A 23,623-nucleotide genomic window follows, 5' to 3' on the forward strand; every position below is an offset into this window, starting at 1 on the left:
GCTCGGGGCTGCCCTGCCGACCGCCTGATGAATAGGAAAGTGCGTTGGCCGGAGACAGGCACCGACCCGGGCAGCCCGAGCGCGCCGCCCCAGGGAAGGCCCCGCCCGGGCCGCAGCTCCGGAAGCGCGACCATGGCGGCGCCGTGAGGGAGCAACGGCCCCTTCCGCCAGCGCGCGCGGTGCGTCAGGCCGGGGAGCTCGGGCAGCGGGTCCCGGCATGCACTGGGGGGCTGCCTGTGGTGGGGGGAGGGGCGCTTATCCCGGGGGGGCTGAAGCGGGGGGGTGCGGGGGCGCTGTGGGGGAGGGGCCTGCCTGTGGTGGGGGGGAGGGGCGCTGGCGAGGTGGGTGCGGGGGGGGGCTCGGGGGGGTGTTATGGGGGAGGGGCGCTTATCCCAGCTGGGGGGGCTGGTGCGGGGGGGTGTTATGGGGGAGGGGCGCTTATCCCAGCTGGGGGGGCTGGTGCGGGGGGGTGTTATGGGGGAGGGGCGCTTATCCCGGCTGGGGGGGGGCGCTGGGGGGGGCGGTGGGGGTGTTATGGGGGAGGGGCGCTTATCCCGGCCTGGGGGGGGGCTGGTGCGGGGGGGTGTTATGGGGGAGGGGCGCTTATCCCGGCTGGGGGGGGGGGGGGGGGCTGGTGGGGGGGGGGGTGTTATGGGGGAGGGGCGCTTATCCCAGCTGGGGGGGCTGCCTGTGGTGGGGGGAGGGGCGCTGGCGAGGTGGGTGCGGGGGGCTGCAGCGGGGGCTTTACAGCCCAGGAGGGGGGGTGGGGTGACTCTTGGCCCTGGCGGGGCCGAAATGCCCCCCCCCCGCCCCAGCCTGTCACCCGCGGGGGGGTGTGGCTCTGGGCCCCCCCCCCGTCAAAGCCCAGCTGGGAGTCAGCTCTGGGGGGAGATTCCCCTCCGCGCTGCTGGACGCCCTGGAGGAGTCTGCGCCGCCCCCTCGGGCCTCTGGGCACAGGGTTCGGGGCTGGGCCTCGCTGCGCCACGGAGGGGAGAGGCTGTTTCCGCCGGGCTGCGCCGTTGCTGGAAAGGGGTCGGCGTTCCTGGTGGGGAGCACAGCTGGGGTTGTGTCTGCGCAAGAACGTTCAGCGTCGCGAGCCTGTTCTGCTGGGGGCCGGTTCTCTTGGGTCGATGACTCCTTGAAGGTTTAAGTCACTTCAGTTTCTTTCTGATTTCTGGAAGCAGCACGACCTGCCTGAAGATGACCTGCTCCAAAGTACCTGTCATTGATGTCCAGAATGATAACTTCAAGGAGCTGTGGCCGTCCATGCTTCTGGCCATAAAAACCTCTAGCTTCATCGCGGTTGACACGGTGAGCGGGATGAGGATCCTTACTTCGAGGTTGAAGTAGTCGAAGATGTGTAGCTCTTTATCTGACTGCTAGCTTTGAGGATGGAAGGAGAGATGCTGTCTCTGCATAATCCTAGCTAGTTTCCCCCACTGTCCTTGTGCCTGGATGATATGCTTGTGGCTGTCTCTGGGCATCAGTTCTACACACTTCTTGCTCCAGAATTCCACCCAGCCCTCCTCTGGCTTCTTTTTGATCCTCTCCTTGATATAAACTTGCTGGCCTGTTTTTTTTGGAGGATTTTCTCTTCTTTGAATGCCCTGGTTATCAGTCAGTAAGGGCCCACCTCAATCTTCTTACTAGTGAATATACACCTCAGTTTCCAAGCTGCTTTTCATGGAGTCCATAAGATCTTTTATCCTACTCGTGCTAGCTTCTTCATTGTCCTTTTCATAATATGCTGCCCAGACTTGTGCGCAATATCCCAGGGAAGCCATCCTTGTTTAACTCCTTTCAGGTCCTGCATCCCAAAGGGCATGATGGTTGATCTGAAGCACTCTTCTGTCTCTTGTGATGTAGCAGAGTCTGTAGGTAAAGGAGAGCATTCTTATGTCAAATGTGCAGCAAGATTTAAATTGGCATCTAGTTAGTTTAGCTGCCTCTTAGTTTGTGGGACGGTAATTAATTCACTCTGAGGAGATGTTAATCTTCACATTGGACTTTAGTATTCTTCATGTTCCTTCCTCTTAACCAAATCCCCTCTCTCTGCAGGAGCTAAGTGGCCTTGGAGCAAGGAAGAGCCTGCTAAATCAGTAAGTGATATGCTGTTAGTGAATGTCAGACCTAGATGGAGTGCTGTATTCAAACTTGCATCCATTTTCCTACTTGAAATATCTCCCAGGGTGCCTTGGTGCCAAACTGGTTTTATTCATGCTGTTAGGGAAGGAGCCTCTTTCTGCTGTTACCCTCATGCTCTCTCCCGCTGGTAGAAGAGAGCAGGGCTAGCAGCCACCTTGCAAGCGCAGTTCCTTCTGGAAATTGTCACTGGGAGAGTCTGCTGAAAGCGGGATTCCAGATGGTGAGGTTGGGAGAGAGCTGGCCTCAGCCTTGTGATTGTGGCGGTTGCTGATTGATGCAAGATATGCTACTGTGTAGTTCACAGAACTGAAAGCTCTGACTGAACTACTGCTATGTAGGACCAGAGGTCCTCAGCCTTTTTGGGCGACGGTTCTGCTTCCCGTCCTGACAATGCAGAGGGGCTAACCTGGACTCACCTTCTCGTCCGTCCTGGACCTTGAGCTTCTTGTGGTTATGAAAAAGGAGTGGGAATAGCCTGGTCTCCCTGGTGCAGAGATTTTGTACAGAGCAAAAGGGAGACAGGAGCAGCAACAGCAATCTATTAGGACCCAGAATTAAGGCCCTTCATTAAAGTAGGGGACCAGGAGACTAGAATCTGCTACACAAACCTGAAGCCATCAGAGTGGTTGGGAGTAGCTGCCATCAGGAGTAGTTTGTGCCTCGAGGAGAAGAGTACTGTTTGGTCATTGCGACGTGTCTGCTTCTTGCTGCACCAGCTAACCGCCTCTTCCTCTCTCTATGCAGATGTATTGAGGAGAGATACAAAGCTGTCTGCAATGCTGCCAGGACACGCTCCGTCCTGTCTTTAGGAGTCGCGTGTTTCAAACAGCTCCCAGACAAGGTACGTTGCCTGCTCAAACCACGCCTATCTGCCATCAAAGCTGGACAAGGCTCAGCAGGAACTAGTGACTTAGGATAGTGATGTCTTCCCATCCACTAGGACCTTATCAACGTCCCCCACCACTGCTAGAAGTCGCCAGAGCCCCTTGAACTCACGCACGTCACTGCACATGCTTGAATACTGTGTACAGATGTGGTCTCATCTAAGAAAAGATATACTGGCATTAGAAAAAGTTCAGAAAAGGGCAACTAAAATGATCAGGGGTTTGGAACAGGTCCCATATGAAGAGAGGTTAAAGAGACTGGGACTTTTCAGCTTAGAAGAGAGAAGACTAAGGGGGAAGATGATAGAGGTCTATAAAATCATGACTGGTGTGGAGAAAGTGAATAAGGAGGGAGGGCTAGCTCAGTGGTATGAGCATTGGCCTGCTAAACCCAAGGTTGTGAGTTCAATCCTTGAGGGGGCCATTTAGGGATCTGGTGCAAATCTGTTAGGGATGGTACTTGGTCCTGCCGTGAGGGCAGGGGACTGGACTTGATGACCTCTCAAGGTCCCTTCCAGTTCTGTTTCCATATTTTAAAACTTATTTACTTGTTCCCATAATATAAGAACTAGGGGCCACCAAATGAAATTAATGGGCAGCAGGTTTAAACACAAACAAAGGAAGATCTTCTTCATGCAGCGCAACGTCAACCTGTGGAACTCCTTGCCTGAGGAGGTTGTGAAGGTTAGGACTATAACAGGGATTAAAAAAGAGAGCTAAATAAATTCATGGAGGTTAAGTCCATAAATGGCTATTAGCCAGGATGGGTCAGGAATGGTGTTCCTAGCCTTTGTCAGAGTGGAGATGGGTGGCAGGAGAGAGACGCTTGATCATTCCCTGTTCGGTTCCCTCCCTCCAGGGCACCTGGCGTTGGCCACTGTGTGCAGACAGGACACTGGACTGGATGGACCTTTGCTCTGACCCCGTCTGTCCGTTCTTATGTTGTGAGTTAAAGGTTTCCTAGGGTGCTGCTTTGCTCTGGCTCTCAGAGGTTGGCTGTGTCGAGATCAGTAGGTCAGTTCTAGGGCACATTGCTGTAGGCAGCTGAGCTTTAAGGTGCTCCCAGGAGGAGCCCAGCACCAGCTCTCATTGAAGTCAAAGCCCCTTGGAACACTGCAGGAGTCTGAGTCCGGGGGTGGACTGGGCCGTGGAAGGTGAGTGGTGGGAGACATTGCTGTGAGCTCCCACCCAGCTGCTCAGAGGCCCCAGGCCTTGGCGTTTTGCTGTATGACTTGTCTTACCGGCCTGGCTAACGCTCTCCTGTTGCTTTGTCTCTTCAGTCCGAGAACACGTACCTCTCCCAGATCTACAACCTGACCCTGCTGTGCATGGAGGACTACGTCATCGAGCCTCAGTCGGTTCAGTTCCTGGTGCAGCACGGCTTTGACTTCAACAAGCAGTACGCACAGGGGATTCCCTACCACAAGGGCAACGACAAGGTACCTGTGTGAACTGGGGAGAACCCCTTCCTCGTGGTCCCCTTTTGTCCTCCAGCTCTGCTCTAATGGCTGCTCAGGTCCAGCCCTCCACGCCAGAGGAGGAAGTCTCCTCGCCGGCCCTGTCTGCTTCAGGCTTTCGGAAAGGGAGAAACGTTGGGGTTTGGAGCTGTCGTTAGGGAGGGAGGCGGAGGTGGATTGTGCTGCTCCGGTAAGGAGACCCAAAGCACTTCTCTCTTCTTGTGGCTGGTGTAAACGGAGAGCAACAAAGCCGTACGTTCACACGTCAATGGTTAAGCCAGCTAATTGCGTCTGGAGTAGCAGAGTGTCTTGCTGGGTGCCGCTTTCATATCGTATATCAGGCGTTGAGTTGCTATATGGCCCGTGTTCTGGTTCAGGTGACCAAAGTCCCACAATGTGCACCAATGTCCCTAGCTGCCTTGGCTTGTGCGGAAGCTGCCCCTGAGCTTTGTGGGAAAGGGAAGCCAGGGATCTTCCGCCTCGGAAGAGTTTGTGATTTGCTTGCGTGCTCCATTCGGCTTCCCAAGCTTCCTTGGGGGTTGAAGTTGCATTGGTGACGGTGACGTGCGTGAGCCCAGAAGCGACTTCCAGCAGCAGTGGGGGCTGTTGGTAAGGTCCTAGTGGATGGGGAGACGTCCGTTTTCCACAGTCCTCTGCAGCGCCTGCACAGGTGCACAGAAATGCCTTGTGGATTGAGTAGCAGTGCTGGCGGCTTGCTAATCCCAAGGACCAGGAGAGGGGGCTGTGTTTTGCTGGGAGCCTCTTTCCCCCTGTCCAGAGGGCGCAGTGGCAGGGTCTCGCCTCAGTAACCGAGGCTGGGACGGGCTGCCAGGTGGGGTGGGTGAGCCAGTGGCAAGCGCGGCTGGCTGGGCAGATCCAGGCTCACTAACTGGACCCCTTCCCTTGCCAGGGCAATGAGAACCAGAGCCAGAACGTTCGTGCTTTCTTCCTGGAGCTGATCCGAGCAAAGAAACCCCTCATTCTGCACAACGGCCTGATAGACCTGGTGTTCCTCTACCAGTGCTTCTACGCCCACCTCCCTGACAGCCTGGGCACCTTCACGGCCGACCTTTCGGAGATGTTCCCAGCGGGGATCTACGATACCAAGTACGCCTCGGAGTTTGAGGCCCGCTTCGTAGCCTCCTATCTGGAGTACGCCTACAAGAAATGGTAGGTGACGCCTCGTGCACTTGGACGGCTTGGGAGAGACGTTGCTGGTTTCCAGACACCCACAGCTGTGGGTCTTCCTACGCGACCCTGCTCGTACCACCTGGAAAGTCTCCTCGGAGATGCTCCTGTGGGTCCGCGCTGGGTCTCTCCCCTGATGTTCCTGCCTCAGCCTTGGGGCAGGAGGACAAGCTCCGATTTCCATAGAGCCAGGTGCAAAACAAGCTCATGGCAGCATCAGGTTTGGTCTCTGCAGAGTCCCCTTGTTAAATGATCCATCAGAGGAGTCAGGGCAGCTGGAGGTGAAATTGAAATGTTGGTGTTGAAAATCCAAGTGGTTGCTGATGGCCCTTCGGCTGCCCTGCAAACAGGTGCCAGATTCTACAGTGTTAGGTCTCTTTCTGTGCCACGGCCTGAACCCACAGGGGTCTGACAGGTCTCGCTTTCCCGGGAGGGGGGCGTGCTCCTTGTTCCGGGGTGTGAGCGCTCCCTTCATCCCACCCAGAATCTACTGATAGGGGTGTTTCCTGGCAGGCCTGAGTCGGAAGCAGTCATGTCCCTCCCCTGTCTCTGCCATAGCTAACAGCCCCAGGGCTGCGTGGCTCCACACCCTGACCTAGGCTTCAGCTTCGGTGGGAATCTGGCCCTGAACTGACAGTAGTGCAGCCCGTTGGAATCTCTCCCCTCAGCTTCACCCAGTGGTTTCAAAGCCTGTTTTGGGAACTAGGAGGCAGGAACTGTGGGAATCTGCCGGCTAGTCCCTAGCGCAGCCCTGGGACTTCCCTCTTTTCTGAGGCTCTCTTCTTCCTGCTCGCCAGCACTCCCCTGGCGCTAGCGGGAGTCGGCCACACTTGGCACTGATCCCCTAGGTTATGCTGGTGTGTGCCACGGCTGCGCGCGCGCCTTCTGAGCAGCGCTAGCCTAGTGCCTGGAGACTGCTGCGCATGGAAAGAGTCGTCTCTCGGTCCAAAGGGAAGGACAGAACATGTCCCATGGGGAGGAAAATAGATAGCGAAATGCCGCCTCTGAGCACAGTTCCCTTTGGCTGAATCTCCCACCGCCCGTCTCCCCGCACAGAGCTAACAAAACCCTCGTGTGTTCCAGCAAACGAGAGAATTGCAAGCGGAGCGAGTCCAGCAGCCAGCACCTCTCCATAGAGTTTTGTAACTACCCCGCGAGCATGTCTCCGTACATAGACTATCGCTACTGCTCCCTGGCAGACACCGAGCCCAACGTGGCCGACACAAATAAGGTCCCGGTCTGCGAAACGTTCTCGGTGAGTAGCATTAGCACCGGGGTCCTGCGGGCACAAGTGTAAAAAGTGAAAGCATGCAAAATAAGCGGTGTGGGGAAGAGAGAATGGGACCTTTTGCTCACCCAGGCTCCTCATACAATGACACTGAAAGGCAGAACGCAGGTCACTGAAAAGGAAACGTTCTTACAACCCCCGTTAGTCTTTGGAACTCCCTGCCACAGGGCGAGCCATGAGTTCGGTTGATTTTGAAAGGGATTGGACACTTGTATGGCTCATGGGGTATCACGGAAGCTGTTCTGGAGGGGATGGAAACGCTCCTGCTTCAGGGGACGTGCCAATTTCTGACTAGTGGGGGCTAAGAGAACTCTCAGGGGCAGGACAGCTGCCTCTAGGAGGGTTTCTGATACCTTCCCGCAGGGAGAAGGAACTGTCTGCAGGCTGCTGAACTGGGTGGCCCGCCGGCCTGAGGTGATGTCCAGCCTCCTGCGCTCTGTGGTGTAACGCCACGGACTGGCCTGTCTGACCATGGCCGGTTCTGAGGCTTCTAAGAAAGTCTTAACCCCCTTCCCCCCCCCCCCCCCGCTCCCCATGCACGTGTGTGTGTCCAGCTTCCTTTGTGCAGAGCACTTCCTAGGGAGAATCCCCTTCTGGGCCCCTCCACATCCTGGTTCGCAGCTGCTGTGTAGCCCGCCAGGAAGGAGCACCGATGGCGCAGGCCACAGCCTGTTCTGCTGCTGCTTCCCGAGAGAGGCAGCCATGAGCATCAGGCTGTGAGAAATGCCCAGGGCAGACCCTCCCACCCCACCCCCACTGGGTAGAGTAGCGTGTTCCTGTGGCTGCTTCCGACGTGTGTCTTTCCCGCCAGGCCTACGGCTGGTGTCCCAACGGGATGAAGTGTTCCCACTCGCACAACATCGACCTCATTCTCGACGAGGACGAGCGCTTTAAAGAGGAGAAGCGGAGGAAGCGGAAGCAGAGGTGGAGGCGACGGAAGAACGCAGCGGAGCCCCCGAAAGAGGCTGAGCAGGGAAGTCCGGGAAGGGAAAAGCACATGGAGGTGGCTCAGAACGGGGAGGACGGGCCCCCGCCGAAACAAAGCTGCCCGGGCAGCCTGGCGGCCGGGACGGCCCCTGCTCACGCGGAGCCAGCGGGGAGCGGGCCCAGGGAGGAGGTGGAGAGTTCGATTGACATGGAGCGGGAGCCTGGCTCTGAGAGTGCGACCGACGTCAAGATGGAGGAGGATGGGGGGGGTGCCACAGACCTGGAGAGCAGCGCTTGCTCGGCTGTCTCCCCCCTCGAGTCAGACGGGGGCCTTGCTGCCAGAGGAGGCCCCTTGGACAGCGCCCAAGGTGAAGGGCAGCAGGTGGGCACCGAGGAGCAAAGCTCAGCTGCCCACGGCGAGAACTGTGCTGGGGCTACCGCTGCGTCCTCCGCCGGGCAGCGCCTGGAGCCCCCGGCGAGCCGCTCGGAGGGGGGCATTCACCGAGCCGGCTTTGATGCCTTCATGACTGGCTATATCATGGCCTACGTCTGGATGCTCAAGAAAGGGGAGGGCAGAGACGGGGGCCCGGGGCCCTGGCTGCCAGACTGCCACAACAAGCTGTATCTCAGTGGGAAATCGGTGCCACTCCACATAGTGAAGAGCTTGTTTTCCAAGTCCTCCAAAGCCCACGGCCAGAAAATGAAGCTGGCCTGGGCGAGCGGCTAGGCCCAGGAGACGCTTTGTCCCCCGGCCGCTAGAGACTCTGCTCAGGAAGAATTTGGCAGGAGGGGAGCAAGCTCTTAAGTTGTGTTTTTATTTCTATACAATTAAATGGCACCCTACCTGCCTTCCCATCTGGTCGGTCTCCCCCAGGGCTCAGGGTAGCGCGCACTGGGCAGCGCCTGTGTTGGGGGGAGGGGAGTGCTTGCTTGTTGCCAAGACTTCCACCCAATGAACGGCACGGGGCTGTTCCTGGAAAGGACCGACAGCCCCACGCTGAGGTCCCTGAGGTAGCTTTAACAGCTGGCTGCCCCCTTCACAAGGGGCAGGCAAGAGGAGGGTGCTGCACTAGCTAGACGCATTCTTGCCGGGGAGGGGCAGGAAGAGGCCGGCTCTGAGCTATGGATTCTCGCTTGGGCTTGTCCTTCCTGCTCTGCTTGTGGGTGGGGGCCACGTGCCTGCTCAGCTCCCCAGGTGTCCTAGTCCTCCAAGGTGTGCGCTGAGGGTGCGCATGTTCCTTCCCTGTCCCCGCCAGGAGCAGGGAAGGGAGATGCTGTTCGAACAGACAGGACCTCTGTGGCCTGAGCCCCCTCCCCCATTAACTCTTCCCCCCGCGGCTGCAGCTTCCCCCTGCCCAGAGCGTTCCCCTCGCTCCGCAGAGAAAGTTCTATGAGCGCAAGAGGGTTGCGAATGGGAAAGGAAGGGGGGGGAGTTGGGAGCCCTCAACCAAGTGACCTGAATTCCTTAGCTTCAGGGGGAGGGGCTGAGCGCTCAGTTCCCGGGACAGCACCGAGTCTGCAGGCGGCATTCAGAGCACGTGAAAGTTCAGCTCTTCAGCCACGACTGCTGGGTTGGGAGCGAGCTTTGAAAAACTCCCCTGCAGCATGGAGCCAGAGAACAAGGGCCGGGCCCGGTACCTGCTGCTCTGAGCAGGGGTCTTGGAGCCGGCCCACAGGCTTCCTGAGAGTCCTCGAGCGATTAGGCCTCTGTCTTGCTGCACGTGCATGTTTCGTTCCTGTTTGGCTTGGACCACGGCTGCGCTGACCTGCAGGGCCTGGGCGAGCCTAGAGCAACAGGGAGGGGTGGATGCTCCGCTAAGCCAGGATCTGCCAGGGGAAGAGGAGCCCTCGGGCAAGCCCCAGCTGAGGACAAACAAAACTGGACAAACCAGGTGCTGTTTCTCAGCCACTTCCTGCTCATAGGGCCTGAAACTTGGACTGCACATTCCTGTCAGTGCACGGAGGGGGTGGGGGAGCAGGGAGGCCCTCAGTTGGTGGGCTCAGTGCTCTGGAACAAAGCCAGGACCCCAGAGGAGCGTGTCTCCCCTCAGGGCGCACACTCACCAGAGCAAGCCTCACTGGCTCCACACCTCCCAGGCCTGGCTCTGGTGCACTTAGTGCCCGTGTTGATTGTGTGAGCCTCCTGAATGGGATCCCTGGGGCACCCTGCCATGCACGCCACCGCTGCAGGGACTCCGCTAGCTTGGAAAACAGGAGCTTCTAGTCAGGAACAAAGTGAAGAACAGAGCTTGTGAGGAGCTTTCAGGAAAGTCCATCTTGGGGATTCCAGGGGCCTGGGATAACCCCCCAGTCCCATCTCTCCCCCCCCCCCCCCCAAGGTCCCAAAGCAGGAGACTCACAGTCCAGCCCTCAGTCACAGGGCCCCACCTCCATCTTTTCCCTGGGCACACAGGTCCCCTGACCTATCCCTCTCACCTTGTTCTTCACCTGACTGTTGTAAAGAATGGGCCCCAGACATCAGTTGGCAGGATACAGCGTGAGCCCAGCTGCAGGCAGCCAGACAAGTGTCACACTTGCCCTGTTGGAATCTCTGCAACAGTCTCATAGACTGTGTCTACACTGGCCACTTATTTCAGAAAATCAGCCGCTTTTCCGGAATAACTTGCCAGCTGTCTACACTGGCCCCTTGAATTTCCGGAAAAGCACTGACGATCTAATGTAAAATCATCAGTGCTTTTCCGGAAAAACGATGCTGTTCCCGTCCTTTTCCGGAAAACTGTTCCATAAAAGGGCCAGTGTTGACAGCACAGATTTCTTTTCTGCAAAAAAGCCCCGATCGCGAAAATGACGATTGGGACTTTTTTGCAGAAAAGCACGTCTACATTGGCATGGACACTTTTCCGGAAAAAGTGCTTTTCCGGAAAAGCATCCTGCCAATGTAGACGTGCTTTTTCCGGAAATACTTATAAAGGAAAACTGTTCCGTTTTAAGCATTTCCAGAAAAGGGTGCCAGTGTAGATGGAGCCATAGACTTTAAGGTCAGAAGGGACCATTATGATCATCTAGTCTGACCCCCTGCACAATGCAGGCCACAGAATCTCACCCACCCTCCCAGAATAATCCTCTCACCTATATCTCAGATATTGAAGCCTTCAAATACTTCGAAGACCCCAAGATGCAGAGAATCCTCCAGCTGTGATCTGTGCCCCATGCTACAGAGGAAGGCGAAAAACCTCCAGGGTCTCTGCCAATCTACCCTGGAGGAAAATTCCTTCCCGACCCCAAATATGGCGATCAGCTAAACCCTGAGCATGTGGGCAAGACTCACCAGCCAGACACCCATCACCTGGACACTTGAGCAACACCGGAAACGGAGGCACACAGAGTAGTCAGACAAAAGGGGTCTTTCCTTGCTCAGTTTCTAGAGATTAGTAGGGGGCAGTGGGCTGAGCGCAGCGGAGCCTTGATGAGGGGGCCTACAACGTCAGCTACACCGGAACCAGTGCACACCGCTGTAAATGGGAGTTTGGTTTTCTCGTTTTTGTTTTTCCATGACGCGTTTAGGCGGGAAGGTGATGACCGCTACAGAGGCCCCAGCAGTAGTGACCCAAGCAATGGTAGAGACCATGAAGACCAAACGTGGAAGCCTCAGGCTGTATGTGACCCCAGAGCGACTGCCTGCAAAGAGCTTTCTTCGGACGAAGCGTCGCGGATAGAGCTGCTGAAAGAGAAATTCCGAAGCTTGTGGAAACTAGCGTCCTGGGGCTGGAGCAGATGTTGGAGCAAAGGCAAGAGAAGGCTGAAAAGAAGAGTCAGGATGTACAGGTGCAAGCTGGACTGAAGAACACGGGGTGGGGGGGCGGGTATTAGTCTTGTTTATCATTTGTAATCCTGGCCTTGGCACAATGCGAGAACAGGCTCTTAACATTTGCACTGACAAACCTGGGAGGTCTCGCCCATGTGGCCTACGGCCTCAGACTTCTACAGGGTCAGCCGGCTCTAGTAATAAAAATGGGAGGCAATTTAATAGTGCCAAGTACAAGGGCATGCATGGAATGGGCCCATTCTTTTTGAACAGGGTGGGGGGCAGGTGTGTCAGATGGCAGTGACCGAAGAGGAGACAGAGCGGGGTCTATTGGTTGCTCACAGTAGGCCTAGGAGCCACAAGTGTGATGTGGTCATAAAAAGAGGTTTGCAGTCCTAGAGTGCATCAGGCGCGGTACGCGCAGGAGAGACAGGGCCGGGGTAGCACCACTATACACCGCGCTAGGGACACCTCATCGGCTGCGCCATGCGCAAGATTGAGCAGGGGTACGAGGACGATCTGAGGAATGGAGGCTTCCTTACGAGAAGCACTTTGCCTGGTTACTCTAGCGTGGCCCAGACCGACGGGCTTGCTCTGTATAACGACATCCGAGAACTAGCAGGGCAGGAGAGGAGTCAGGCACCACTGCGGACAAGTGAATATAAACCGGTATCTCCAACTGGAGTCTCAACACGGGGCGCCAGTTTCCTACCAGCAGAGGGAGGAGTGACCTGGCACAGCTTGCCCAGGGGAGCAGTGGTTGAAAAGATGGACAGATGGGATTGCCAGCATTGACTTGTGGGCCACTGGTGACTGCAGGAGCAAGACCCCACAATGGCTAGAGCCAGGACACTCCCAAGGGAAGGGCTCTGAGTTACTACAAAGGATTCTTGTATGGGTGTCTGCTGGCTGGGTCTTACCCACATGCTCAGCGTCTGACTAGTGTTTGCAAGGAATTTCCCCAGGTCAGGCTGGCAGTGACCCTGGGGGATTTTACCTTCCTCTGCAGCCTGGGACATGAGTCACTTGCAGATTTAAAAGTGTAAATTGTGGATTCAATGCAACTTGAAGTCCAGATTCAAGGAGGTCACTAGTAGCGATTGGAGGTCTTACAGGAATGGGTGGGTGAGGTTCAGCAGCCCCTTCTGATTTTAAACTATTAATGTGTTGCTTCAAGAATGCTGACTAGTGGAGCTTTAAACAGAAAGAGACTCTCACCCTGAAGTAAGGCAGAGCTGCAAATGTTACTCTTGAGTTCTATTAATTGTCAGTTGTCCCAGTGTACGTGGCTCCTGAACCCTTCCCAGGTAGGGCCTGCTGGCTCTAGAAAGGGGTGTATGTCCATATCATTGCACATGTTGGAAAGCCAGCTTGCTCTCTTCCTTGCTGACTGACTATAGTAGTTCTCAATCCTCATGCTATCATCGGCCCTGTGCTCTTATTCCTGCCATTTTTAACATCTGGGCTTTCATACGTGTGAAATTACTTGTGCCATCCATAAACTTTGTGATTGTGTTTTCTTTAATACAAATGTTAGCATGGGGCACCGCACTGATCACTACAGGAACACACCTATTTGATAATTAAATATTTGGGATACATCTACACAGCCGGGCTCAAGTCAAATTAAGCTACGCAACTTGAGCTTCGTAAATTGTGGAGCTGAAATCGAAATAGCTTAATTCAGCTTTTGGCGCTGTCTACACAGCAGGAAGTCACAGGAAGAGCGCTCTTCCTCCGACTGCCCTTACTTCTCATGAAATGCAGGTTACAGGAGTCAGAGTAAGAAGTCCTCCAGCCCAATGTGATTTCAAAATAAAGGCTGGCAGCGTAGATGCACTCGAATACTGTTGTGCAGATGTACCCTGGGAGACTTCAGTCATGTTTTAACCTACTGAATGTGCCATAGTCATTTTATAGTACTGATTTTAGAATCAAAGCAAATCAAATACCTTACAACAGTGTATCTGTAAGGAATTTCCCCCAGGTCAGACTGGCAATGACACTGGGGCTACGTCTAGATTGGCATGATTTTCCGGAAGTGCTTTTAATGGAAAACTTTTCCGTTAAAAGCATTTTCGGAACAGAGCGTCTAGATTGGCCTGGACGCTTTTCCACAAAAGCACTTTTTGTGGAAAAGGGTCCGTGCCGATCTAGGCGCGGTTTTCCACAAAAAAGCCCCGATCGCCATTTTCGCGATTGGGGCTTTTTTGCAGAAAACAAACCTGAACTGTCTACACTGGCCCTTTTGCGCAAAAGTTTTGTGCAAAAGGACTCTTGCCCGCACAGGAGCAGCATAGTATTTCTGCAAGAACACTGACAATCTTACATGAGATCGTCAGTATTTTTGCGGAAATTCAAGCGGCCAGTGTAGACAGCTGGCAAGTTTTTCCGGAAAAGCGGCTGATTTTCTGGAAAAACTGGCCCGTCTAGACACAGCCTGGGGGATTTTCACCTTCAGCAGCATGGGTCACTTGCAGGTTTAAAGGATTGTAAATTGTGGATTCTCTAACTTGAAGTCAAAGATTTAAGCACTTCAGTAGCTCAGCCACAGGAATGGGTGGGTGAGGTTCTGTGCCCCCAGCTGACCTTGCTTTAAGTGTAGATAAGTTCTAATCAAGTGCTAAGTCTTTAGCCCACTTCCAGATAAGGACACGGTCCCGCCTTGTCCATTTTAGTAGAGAAATGGCTCAAGGCTTCATTCCTTCCACTACTTCCTTTGGGGCCGATTTTTAAAAGCTAAAGCGCTGTGATCACTACCCCGTGTATGTATGTGTACACATACACCCCATCCCTCACCCTGCTTTACTTCTCTTTTGCGTAAGTTCTTGATGGTAGAGACTTTGATCAGATCCTCAGGGGTATTTAGGCATTTAACGCCCATTGATTTCAGTGTTAAGTGCTTAGAAGGATGAGCCAAACTCAATGGGAATTAGAGGCTTTTTAAAGACCTTTGAGGGCCTGGGCCCTTGTCTCATTTCCTCTAAACTACCATGCAAGTGCCTGGTTTTCTATCCCTTTGCAACATCATCACTGTCTGCCAGGGGTTGCTGATGCTGAGCAGAATAAGACACTTTGGGAAGAGGCCATGGATACATAACCTGGAGGTCAACAGTGCCTTGGGTGCAAGTCTGAGTGTTGTTTTTCCCTGGTAACTCAGCACTTCGTAAATAAAGGTGCTACCAGGCAGTCCCGCTATAAGTTGCTCTGGTATACAGCTATTCTGCACTGAAGTCATTGACGCTTGTAGGAACTGATGCATTGTAAGTCCTCCTGTTCCCCGCTCTCAAGTTGCACAAATCCTGCCCCTAATTTGTGCAAATGGAAGTCAGCCATGGGGGAAAAATTCCCTGATTTAAGTTGCTTCGCTATAAGTCCAATTTTTTGGAACGTATCTTGGACTTCTAGTGAGGACAGCCTGTATATGAAACCAAATCTATATCTCACATCTAGGCACTGCCAACACTTTAATGAGTTGTGGGGCAGAAAGTTTTCTACTTTTCTCCTCTTGACCACAAGAATAGTAATTCTGTTTTATTTTTATTTTGAAAGCAAGTTGGGAAATAGATTACAAAAACTGACCAAGAAAAAATTATGAAAATATTTAACTAGATTCATCTTTGGTTACTTATTGCAGTTCCAATAAAACATACACCATTTCCATAGTTCAAAAAACATCAAAGTCAGAAAATCAATCAACATAAAACAAGATTTGCTTTCTTTACAAATTCATAAATATCCACAATATTAGAAAAGTTGTTTTGCAAAGATTTTTTTTTCTGGCAGTGTTAACTTACTATTATACACAGGCTACAAACTTCTTCCTAAGCCTTTAATTACAAGTTTAGCTATTTACAGACTGCAAAATATTAAGACATAAAACTCCTTCATAAATATGAAAATAGATCATCTTGCAAAGATCTTTAAACTTATTCAAACCTGCCCCAAAAGATTACTTAGTTTTGCATAGAAATGTAGTGACATGCAGTATAACAATAGCATTAAGTGCAAACAGTAATTATTCAAGTGTCTTTAGTTGTACTGGCAAGAAACGTTCTGTACATCAACACCTTTTAACAAAATAGAATACACCTAGCTGTAGCCCTTTGCCTGGCATCTGCTTCTTTTCAGGGGCAGCAATTGACAGTATGTCCTCTTCTACTTGTATGTCACCTATCAGCAACATCAACCAAAACATAGCTTATAACAGACATTTAAATGAATCCAACAAAGAAAGATCTAAAGTGAATTTAAGGTAGATTTCTTCAGGGAACACAGCAGTGTCTAGAAATAGTTTAAAAAGCGAGAATTGTGTCCTTTAAAAAAAAAAAAAGTCAAAACCATGATAAAACTCAACCGGAACAAAACAACTTGCAATCTAAGGGCTTGCCTGAACTCCATTCTAGCAGGCTGTGTATAAAGAGCAGGGAGAAGCTGCCGCACAACATGGGCTACTAGCAATACCATATAGGACAACATCTGTGGAGGGACAAGGGACTGACCTCCATCTAACCGATGGAGTCTGGCTCTGGGTGGCCAGATTGTGATTAGTGTTAACCGAATCAGACCACCACAAGACTTGGTTTTAAGTGAGAGACTCATCCATTGAAAGCCAGACCTACAGCCAGTTCCGCCAGGTAAGCTGGTACTTGGGACAGACTTCACGCTGACAGCCCATCACCATGTCTTGGCACTTCCATTGCTGTGACCCATTTCCGGCTCGGCACCAAAGGCTGGATACGACAGGGCTGGGTCTTGCACAATGCAGCTGGCTTTCGGTTTACACCGTGGAATATCCCCACCCCCCCAAATACACTGGACTAGATCTCTGGGGAACATAGAATTTAAAAGATCCTGAATCAACCTGAAACAGCCCCAGGCGGAAACGGTCACTCCCTGGAACCACTGGTGGGCCCATCACCGTGAGAGCGCCATGGTCAAGTTTAATCGAAGAGGGCAAAGCAGAGTTTCCAGTGCAACTGGCATCTGCAGTGAGATCTTGGCTGTGGCAACAGCATCATTGCTTTCAGTTCTGTGAGCAAACAAAAGTCCACAAGGAGGCGCTGTTCCTGTGCTCAGTCTTTGCAGTGGGACTGAAGGCAGGAGGAGGATGCGGGTTAGATTCCTCCCAGCCCGGTGATGCTCCCACCAATAAACACTTCACGGTATCGCTCGTGTGCCTGAAGTCACAATCCTGACCCTGCCTCGTGACAACCGCCGCTGGTGAGGAGGGTTTCCTTTGCGGAAGGTTACAGTTGTACACCAGGCATCCGCTGGAGGATTGTTACTCAGCCTGGAACAGAAACTGCAGGTGTGTGGATGGTGCCTGCCATTCACAAAGCTCCATACACTGTAGACTCCCAACCCAACAGAGAGGATGCACAGGACTGAACAAAACCTGCCAAATAAGGGGGTGGGCAGAGAAAAAGGGCTGCTGTAGAAATGGGCACCCGTGAGGAGGAGTGGGAGAGCCGGGGCAAAGAAGGGTTAAAAGACCTTACTGGAGACAGAAAATGTTTCTTTCACGCCACCCAAGGGCTGTGCTAAGGAACTCAGGGATGTCCAGGGATTCCTGTTTTGTTTCTTCACAGTCAATGGGAAGGGACAAGCTTCCTGGCCACTTTCACTTCGAGAGAGGAAATCTTAAGTAATTCATGGGCCAGAAGACAATTTACTGCTCCTCAAACTCAGGGTTCACTGCTCATTCTCCAACAACCTTCCTGGCTGGTCCGTAAGACCCTCCTTCCTCATTCTCTATTTCAGGGGAAGCAAGCAGAGGCATAAACCTCACTTCTATCTAGAGACCTGTTGCTTCATATCTCCTCTACCACCCCCAGGTGGAGTTCTCCCAAGGCTGCTGTGTGGAAACACGAGTTTCAGTTAGTGCCAGGGCTATTGAGTGTGCATGGCCCGGGTCAGGAGTGACAATGCAGGCAAAACCCCGCGTTCTCACGGGGGGAGGTGCAGGTGAACGGCCCCTTTCAGGACGCTGTGCAAACTGGGCCACAGGACAAGCTGTGGGTGTGTAGCTACTGCAGGGCTAGCACCTGATTCAGATACACAAATGTTCCCACACCAGTTGGCCTTACACACCCTAGTGTTTCTGGTGGAAAAGTGCACTCAGACAGCTCCTGCAGGCAGAGGCAAATGGAGATTCACGTGTCTGTAACTTTCTTTTTGCCAAAATACACAGCAAGGAATTTATGGGGGAGAAATTGATTTTCTTCAGGGTCTCTAAAAAGCCAAACGCCTTTCTTGTGAGCCTGTCCTACTCTCCTCCTCAAAGGGTCTCTCTACATTTTCAAGCTGCTTGGTTTAAACAGGGACAGATCATGATTGTAGTGGCAACAGCTCCTCATTAGGAGGAATGGGCTGTCTCACAGGCCTGAGGAAAGGTAACTGGGACCCTGGTGTTTCTGGGTCACTGGCCAAGGGGAGTAGTGACGAGTTGTTCTCAGAGCACTGTCTGGCAAGCGGCTGTGCAAAGCGCTGATGGTCTCAATCCAGTTTGTCATGGACAAGTGTCCACAACGCACAACTGTTATTTGCAGCTTCACAATGAATGAATGTGCCTGGTGTCTGAGCTACCCTCTTGCAAACCTACAGTAACACCTCTGTGGCAGGGTAACAGATGCAGGTGGTGGTGGGGAGAAACATGAAGTCCCTGCCTTTGCTGTGTCTGGACTGGAACAATACATCATGGTATCAGAAAGTGAATCCCAGGAGGCAGGCAGCACATGCAGCAGAATGCTTCCCTCCGTCAGTCAGCAGCTATGCGCCGCTACCATTTAAGAAGACGTGTGGTTTCCTTGCTTCTGAAATCAACGTGTTCAAGAATACGGAATGAACCAGTAGGCCCTGCCCTCAGATCTGAAGGCGTTTCTACACTATCCAAAAGAGAGAGACTCTCCCCCAGTATTAGACAGAGGCTCCCCACGGAACAGATGTGCCCAGCTAGACAGAGTGCTAGGGTTCAAATCACTTCCGCACTCCCAGCTCCTGCTGCCTGCAGCCCTGCAATGATTATGGGAGCCCAGGTGGACATCCTGCCTGATGCTAGGTTCCTCTTGTGGTGAGCTAAGGGATGATGCACACGGGTAAAAATAAAATAAAAAAAAACACTGTCTCTTCAGAGGCGCCTCGCAGCCTGATGGCCGGTTTCTCTGATCCACTGTAATATCCAAGACTTTGCACTATAGGAAAAAGTTAAAAACTAAGTGAATGGAGACCATTTGTCCCCACAAGAACATATCTGGGTTTTAAGCCCTCTCCTCAAATGTCACATTTTGACTGCACGCCACCAGATGCGGACGTATTAGAAGGTGCCAGAGAAAGAGGGGCAGAGCTGTCCATATCTAGCACTTCAAACGGCAACGTCTCTCTGCCCAGTTCCACAGAGACGTTAACACTGAACGGAGACTTGGAAGCCTCTGGCAGTAAGTTCTTCCGCACCTCGTCTTCCACCTCCATGTCTTCGGAGGCGGCACAGCTCGACAACACTGTCGGGGAGCTGCCTTCTTCTGAGCTGCCTGAATTCTGGCCTGAGCGCCCCTTGTATCTTAGGGACTCAGGCAGAGCCTGTACTAGCAGCTGGGGACAACCTGGATCTTCGCTAGTATTCCCAACAGGACAGAATCCATTTTCCTCCTGGGACTCCAGCCCATCGGAGCAGTCCATGTCCTCTTGCTCTGGAGGCAAAGGAGAGTCCGGCCTGTGAGATTTGGCCTGAAATGGAGGGATCTCGGACACTCCGTACTTACTGCTGCTCAGGAGTTTTTGCCGTACCTCAGCCCCTAGCTGGGTCGAGTCGCACTTGCTGATCATCGAGGACAGACCCCCAAAAGGGACATACTCTTTATGCAGAAGTTCGGGAGAGACTGGGAGAGATCTACAGCGCCTGCCAGGGGGGAAAGAGAATTCCTGCCCGTCTGTGCTGTACACCTGCCTGGACAGGGGCTGGCTAGTCTTCAGGCAGCTCCCTGTCTCTGGGGAGTGTAAGTCGAACACAAGGGAGATCACAGACTTGCTTGGCATGTCAAAAAATTTGATCTTCCCCCCCTTCAGGTCTTCTCTGGCATTGAAGGGGTTGACTTTCCGTGCTGCTCCCTTGCTTGGTGTGTAGTAAGGGTCCTGTACGTTGATCTTCCGGAAAGGCTTGCGGGAGAAAATGTCCGACTGGCTGCGTGACAGCAAGATGTTGCGGCGTGGGCGGGGAGACTTGGGCGGGATCTTGTCATCCAGGGAACTCAAACGTTTTACTCCTTGTGCTTTTTCATTCAGCCCTGAAAAGAAGAAGACAGACACCTTTAGTTTGGCAGCCAGACATGCTGGTGCTCCGGCTCACTCTGTGGGTCCCAGCCTTGCACGGAAGGAGGGAGAGACCCTGACTTACAAAGGATGCTCTCTGACAGGGCGCATCCTCCACAAACACCTGGTCTTGAGTTACCTGTAGTGCCTGCATGGGATCCTGGAATTCAAGAAATGGTGGGAAATTTTGTTCTCCCAAGTGTATGCGCGTGCTCTGAACATGGAGCAATACACCTCTGGGATCCCAGAAGGAGCCAGATCCTTCCGCTGGGTTTTTAATTTACAAGGGATAACTGAAATAGTCATTTAAAAGCATCATTTCCCTGTGTTAGGAACCCCTAACATATCAAGTGAAGTAATTCTGAAGTCTGAATTTGCTTTTCCGCACTGGTGTACTTTTACTTTCTGCATTTCACTCAGGCTGGTCAGTTTCACTATTATTTAAGGTCAAATCTGTCCACATTAGTGCTATTTTGGGGATTATAATAAAGCAGGGAAATAAAAACCCAAAGGAGATGGCGGTTTTACAAACTTTGATATGAATGAAAATGTTAGTATATTTTAGAATTGTTACACAAACCCTACATTTTAGGACCCTTCAAGTCCCCCGTCAGTAAACAGACAGGCCAATGAGCTGGTCTTGGGAGGGGACAGTTTTAGCTGTTCTCTTTTCCCAGTCTCTTTGGAGTCCCATATACTAGCAGAATGAACCCAAGAGCAGGAATGGGTGAGGGAAGATTACAGTTTAAAAAAAAATAGTAATGCAAAAATGCTGAGGGAGGTTTTCACAAAAGCTAAGACACCCTCATGATGTGAAAGATGAAGACAAAAATATCAGTAGTTCCCTCTGAAAGCAGAGAGATTGAATTCCACATGAGCCTTAACACAGTACATTATCCACTGCAGAAACAAGGGAGCTGATAGTTGCACTTTGTAATGAGAGATTAATATGAACTGTTTAAATGCAGTGTAGTAAAAGCTGCATCATTAGAAGGGTATGGGAAAAGAGTTACAACCGGGGAGATTTCTAAAAGGCACGCCAGAGAGTGAGCACCTAGCAGCTCTTGACTTTCTGTTGGAGCTGGGTGCCTTTTTGCACATGCTGCCCCTGAAAGTCTCTCTCAGCTACCACTGAGCAATGCCAACTGATTAGGTAGGAAGTGGGAGATTTCCTTTTTGTTTGGGAGATAGACACACAAATTCCTCAGTCTATAAGGTGCCACAGGACTCCTCGCCGCTTTTACAAATTCCTCAGTTTTTCTTCTGACCCTGCAACAGTTTAGAGTGTGCTCTGAAGGACATCACCGGTCCAGAGAGAAAGAGAGGTTAGTTGAAGAATATTATGCAGTATCTTCTCCCTATTGCTGTGGGAACCCTGGGGAAGGAAGGAGGAAGAAAACAATACATGCAAAATGGGGAGCTCCCCATGGCATTGCTTTTCTCCTAGCCTGCACCCCACCATGGAGGACTCCCCCCAGGTGCGGCCATGGCAGGCACACCCTCTTTTCTTGCACTGTAGAACTGTGTTTTTGAAAGCGGACTGTTGGGTTTCAACCCCCAAAGCCAACTCTTTATAAAAGTGGCAAACTAATCCGACTTCTCACTCTCCGGCAGCGACTCCTATCCCGTCTGCACACTAGGTGGCACTAGGACACTGCACAGAAAGGCACGCCAGGCGAGCAAGGCATTCCTGCTGACCTTGGGGTTTCCACTTTTCTCCAGAGCTCACCTCATTTCTGGGCAAGGGATAGAGCTTGTATCGACCGTACCCTTTGCCCTGAAGGGTCCCAGCGCACTTCACAAGTGCTACGTGTGCATACAGAGAACCATATTTATACCAGGGTGCGGTGGGGACAAGCCATGTACCACACAGGCAAGCCATGAAACTGCATTTATCATGCACCACTGTGTCTCCAAATCCAATGCCGCCAGGATTCATATGGCCACCCCCGAACCCTCAGCAACTTGTGAGTCCCGGCCTGCAACTCCCTCACTGATTTATAAGGGGAGGCAGCACTTACTTCCAGCTCTGGCTATTTGCAAGATTTGAGAGCTTCAAACTACAACAGGAGTTACTCTGGATTAGTCTGAGAGCGCGCTAAAAAAATATCCTCTCGCCAAGGCCTGTGCACAGTTTGACCCATGGTAAAGCCGAATGCCTTAGTACAGAAGGAAGGAAACGTAAAATAAGGGCCAATAACTTGTGTCTCAAGTCATTCTCTGTACAACATGGCTTGTAAGTACCGTGGCAGGAGATGTAAGGATCATTGTGATACAAGAGCACCTACCAGGACAGCATCTTCCTGTACAGGGGGCCACGTCAGCACTTTGTTGTTAGGTGCGGGAAACACCCGAGTGATAGATAGTGTTGGTCTAGGTAAACTATCCGTCCCTCTAAGAGCGGGAGCTACCGTATTCCCTTTATGATCAGATACTGAGGCAGGGTTTTTCCAGCACAATGCTCATAATGGAGTTCATTAAAGGAACTGGGAACAAAAATTAAAAAAGGCTTAAATCTTACTTCTGGTTTTATATTTTTCACAGGAAGTGGGTAGAAGGAACTGTCCCTTGTGACATGAAGCACTTTATCTTCACTATAATCATCTCTAACAGCCACTGCAGAAGTGCACCCCCCTCATTCACACCTTTGGAAATTGAGATCGGTTTTCTCTCTGTGCCTTCCAGACTCAGCAACTTCCTCTCTCTTTCAGACTCCTCGTTTCTCAGGCGGTTCAAAATCTCCTCCAGTGTTCTGACGATGTCGGCAAATGAAGGACGCAACTTTGGGTCCATCTGCGAATGTATGCAAAAGCCAAATAAAACAAGTAGCCTCCTCTAAGTCATCCTGCCTATGAGATGTGTAGATAAAGGGACAATTTTCAGGAATTTAGGATATTCAGATTATTTTGGGGTTGGGGACGTGTTTTAGGAAGTGCAATACAAGTCCATGCCCAGTGCAAACTGCGCAAGAATAAGTGGGAAACCCAGCATGTATTCATCAAAGCCTCTGTCCATTTGTAAATCTCAGCTTAGTTGTACTGAAGACTTCATAATTAGCTGAGAGGTCTCAGGTTTCTTATGTAGCAGACACAGTCTGCAGCGTAATTAAACTACCTAAGGGGGAGTGCTGTGTTTTTATTTGTATAGGGAATATCACAGTGCAAGAATCTAATTTCTGGACCCCAGTAACTGCCAAATAATTACGAGTCCATCTGGAGTGCCTGGACCAGTACAAATGCTAACAGATCTGTCTGTTCATGCCATTATTTAAGAAGGTTTTACATTTTTCCTTGACCGACCAATGCCTGTTATGGAAAGCTCCCCAGGCAGCCTAGCTGATCAGACAAGAATCTGACACCTTGAAATATTATTGACTTCCACTTCGTTCATTTCCACCTAATACCAAGAGTTTTGGTCCTGGATCTCTACTACAGAATTCCTGCAGCAGACAAGAAGCGAGACTGTGCATGGGTAGATAAAGTCAATGCACTGTGAAAAGCATCTGACAGTACCACCAATGAGCCAACAAAAATCAGTTGCCTAGTAGAAACAGGTCTCTAGATAAAAGTTAAACCAAACTACATGGGAAACCATGGTGACCCTTTCAAGTGGCCACTACGAATGAGGGGGAGGAGAGTTGCCTCCTAGGTGATGGGCCTCC

The 23,623-nt window shown here is 51.9% G+C and overlaps 2 protein-coding genes across 3 annotated transcripts in view; one reads left to right on the forward strand and one right to left on the reverse strand.

Annotated features, from left to right (window-relative positions):
- The first annotated feature begins 34 nt into the window (after positions 1-34).
- Positions 35-10,500, forward strand: TOE1 (target of EGR1, exonuclease). Of its 2 annotated transcripts, none has more exons than XM_075935861.2 (8): positions 35-179; positions 1,185-1,311; positions 2,059-2,099; positions 2,890-2,986; positions 4,310-4,468; positions 5,397-5,656; positions 6,758-6,929; positions 7,774-10,500. In XM_075935861.2, exons 2-8 carry the CDS (start codon positions 1,201-1,203, stop codon positions 8,614-8,616), a joined length of 1,683 nt encoding a protein of 560 aa, XP_075791976.1. In that variant the 5' UTR covers positions 35-179; positions 1,185-1,200; the 3' UTR covers positions 8,617-10,500. The 2 variants fall into 2 exon arrangements, with proteins under 2 accessions (XP_075791976.1, XP_075791977.1); XM_075935862.2 differs by having other exon boundaries at positions 44-179; positions 1,182-1,311.
- Positions 10,501-15,163: 4,663 nt separating this feature from the next.
- Positions 15,164-23,623, reverse strand: part of TESK2 (testis associated actin remodelling kinase 2) — a 122,566-nt gene continuing 114,106 nt past the window's right edge. Inside the window, exons 10-11 of the mRNA XM_075935868.2 lie at positions 22,608-22,755; positions 15,164-19,937 (exon numbers count right to left, since the gene is read on the reverse strand). Of these exons, the coding sequence (XP_075791983.1) occupies positions 18,928-19,937; positions 22,608-22,755 (1,158 nt within the window). The 3' untranslated portion in view covers positions 15,164-18,927. The remainder of the gene's footprint in view (positions 19,938-22,607; positions 22,756-23,623) is intronic.

This window comes from Pelodiscus sinensis, chromosome 9 (genome assembly GCF_052426305.1).
Source record: "Pelodiscus sinensis isolate ZL-2025 chromosome 9, ASM5242630v1, whole genome shotgun sequence".
NCBI classification, from domain to species: Eukaryota; Metazoa; Chordata; order Testudines; family Trionychidae; genus Pelodiscus; species Pelodiscus sinensis.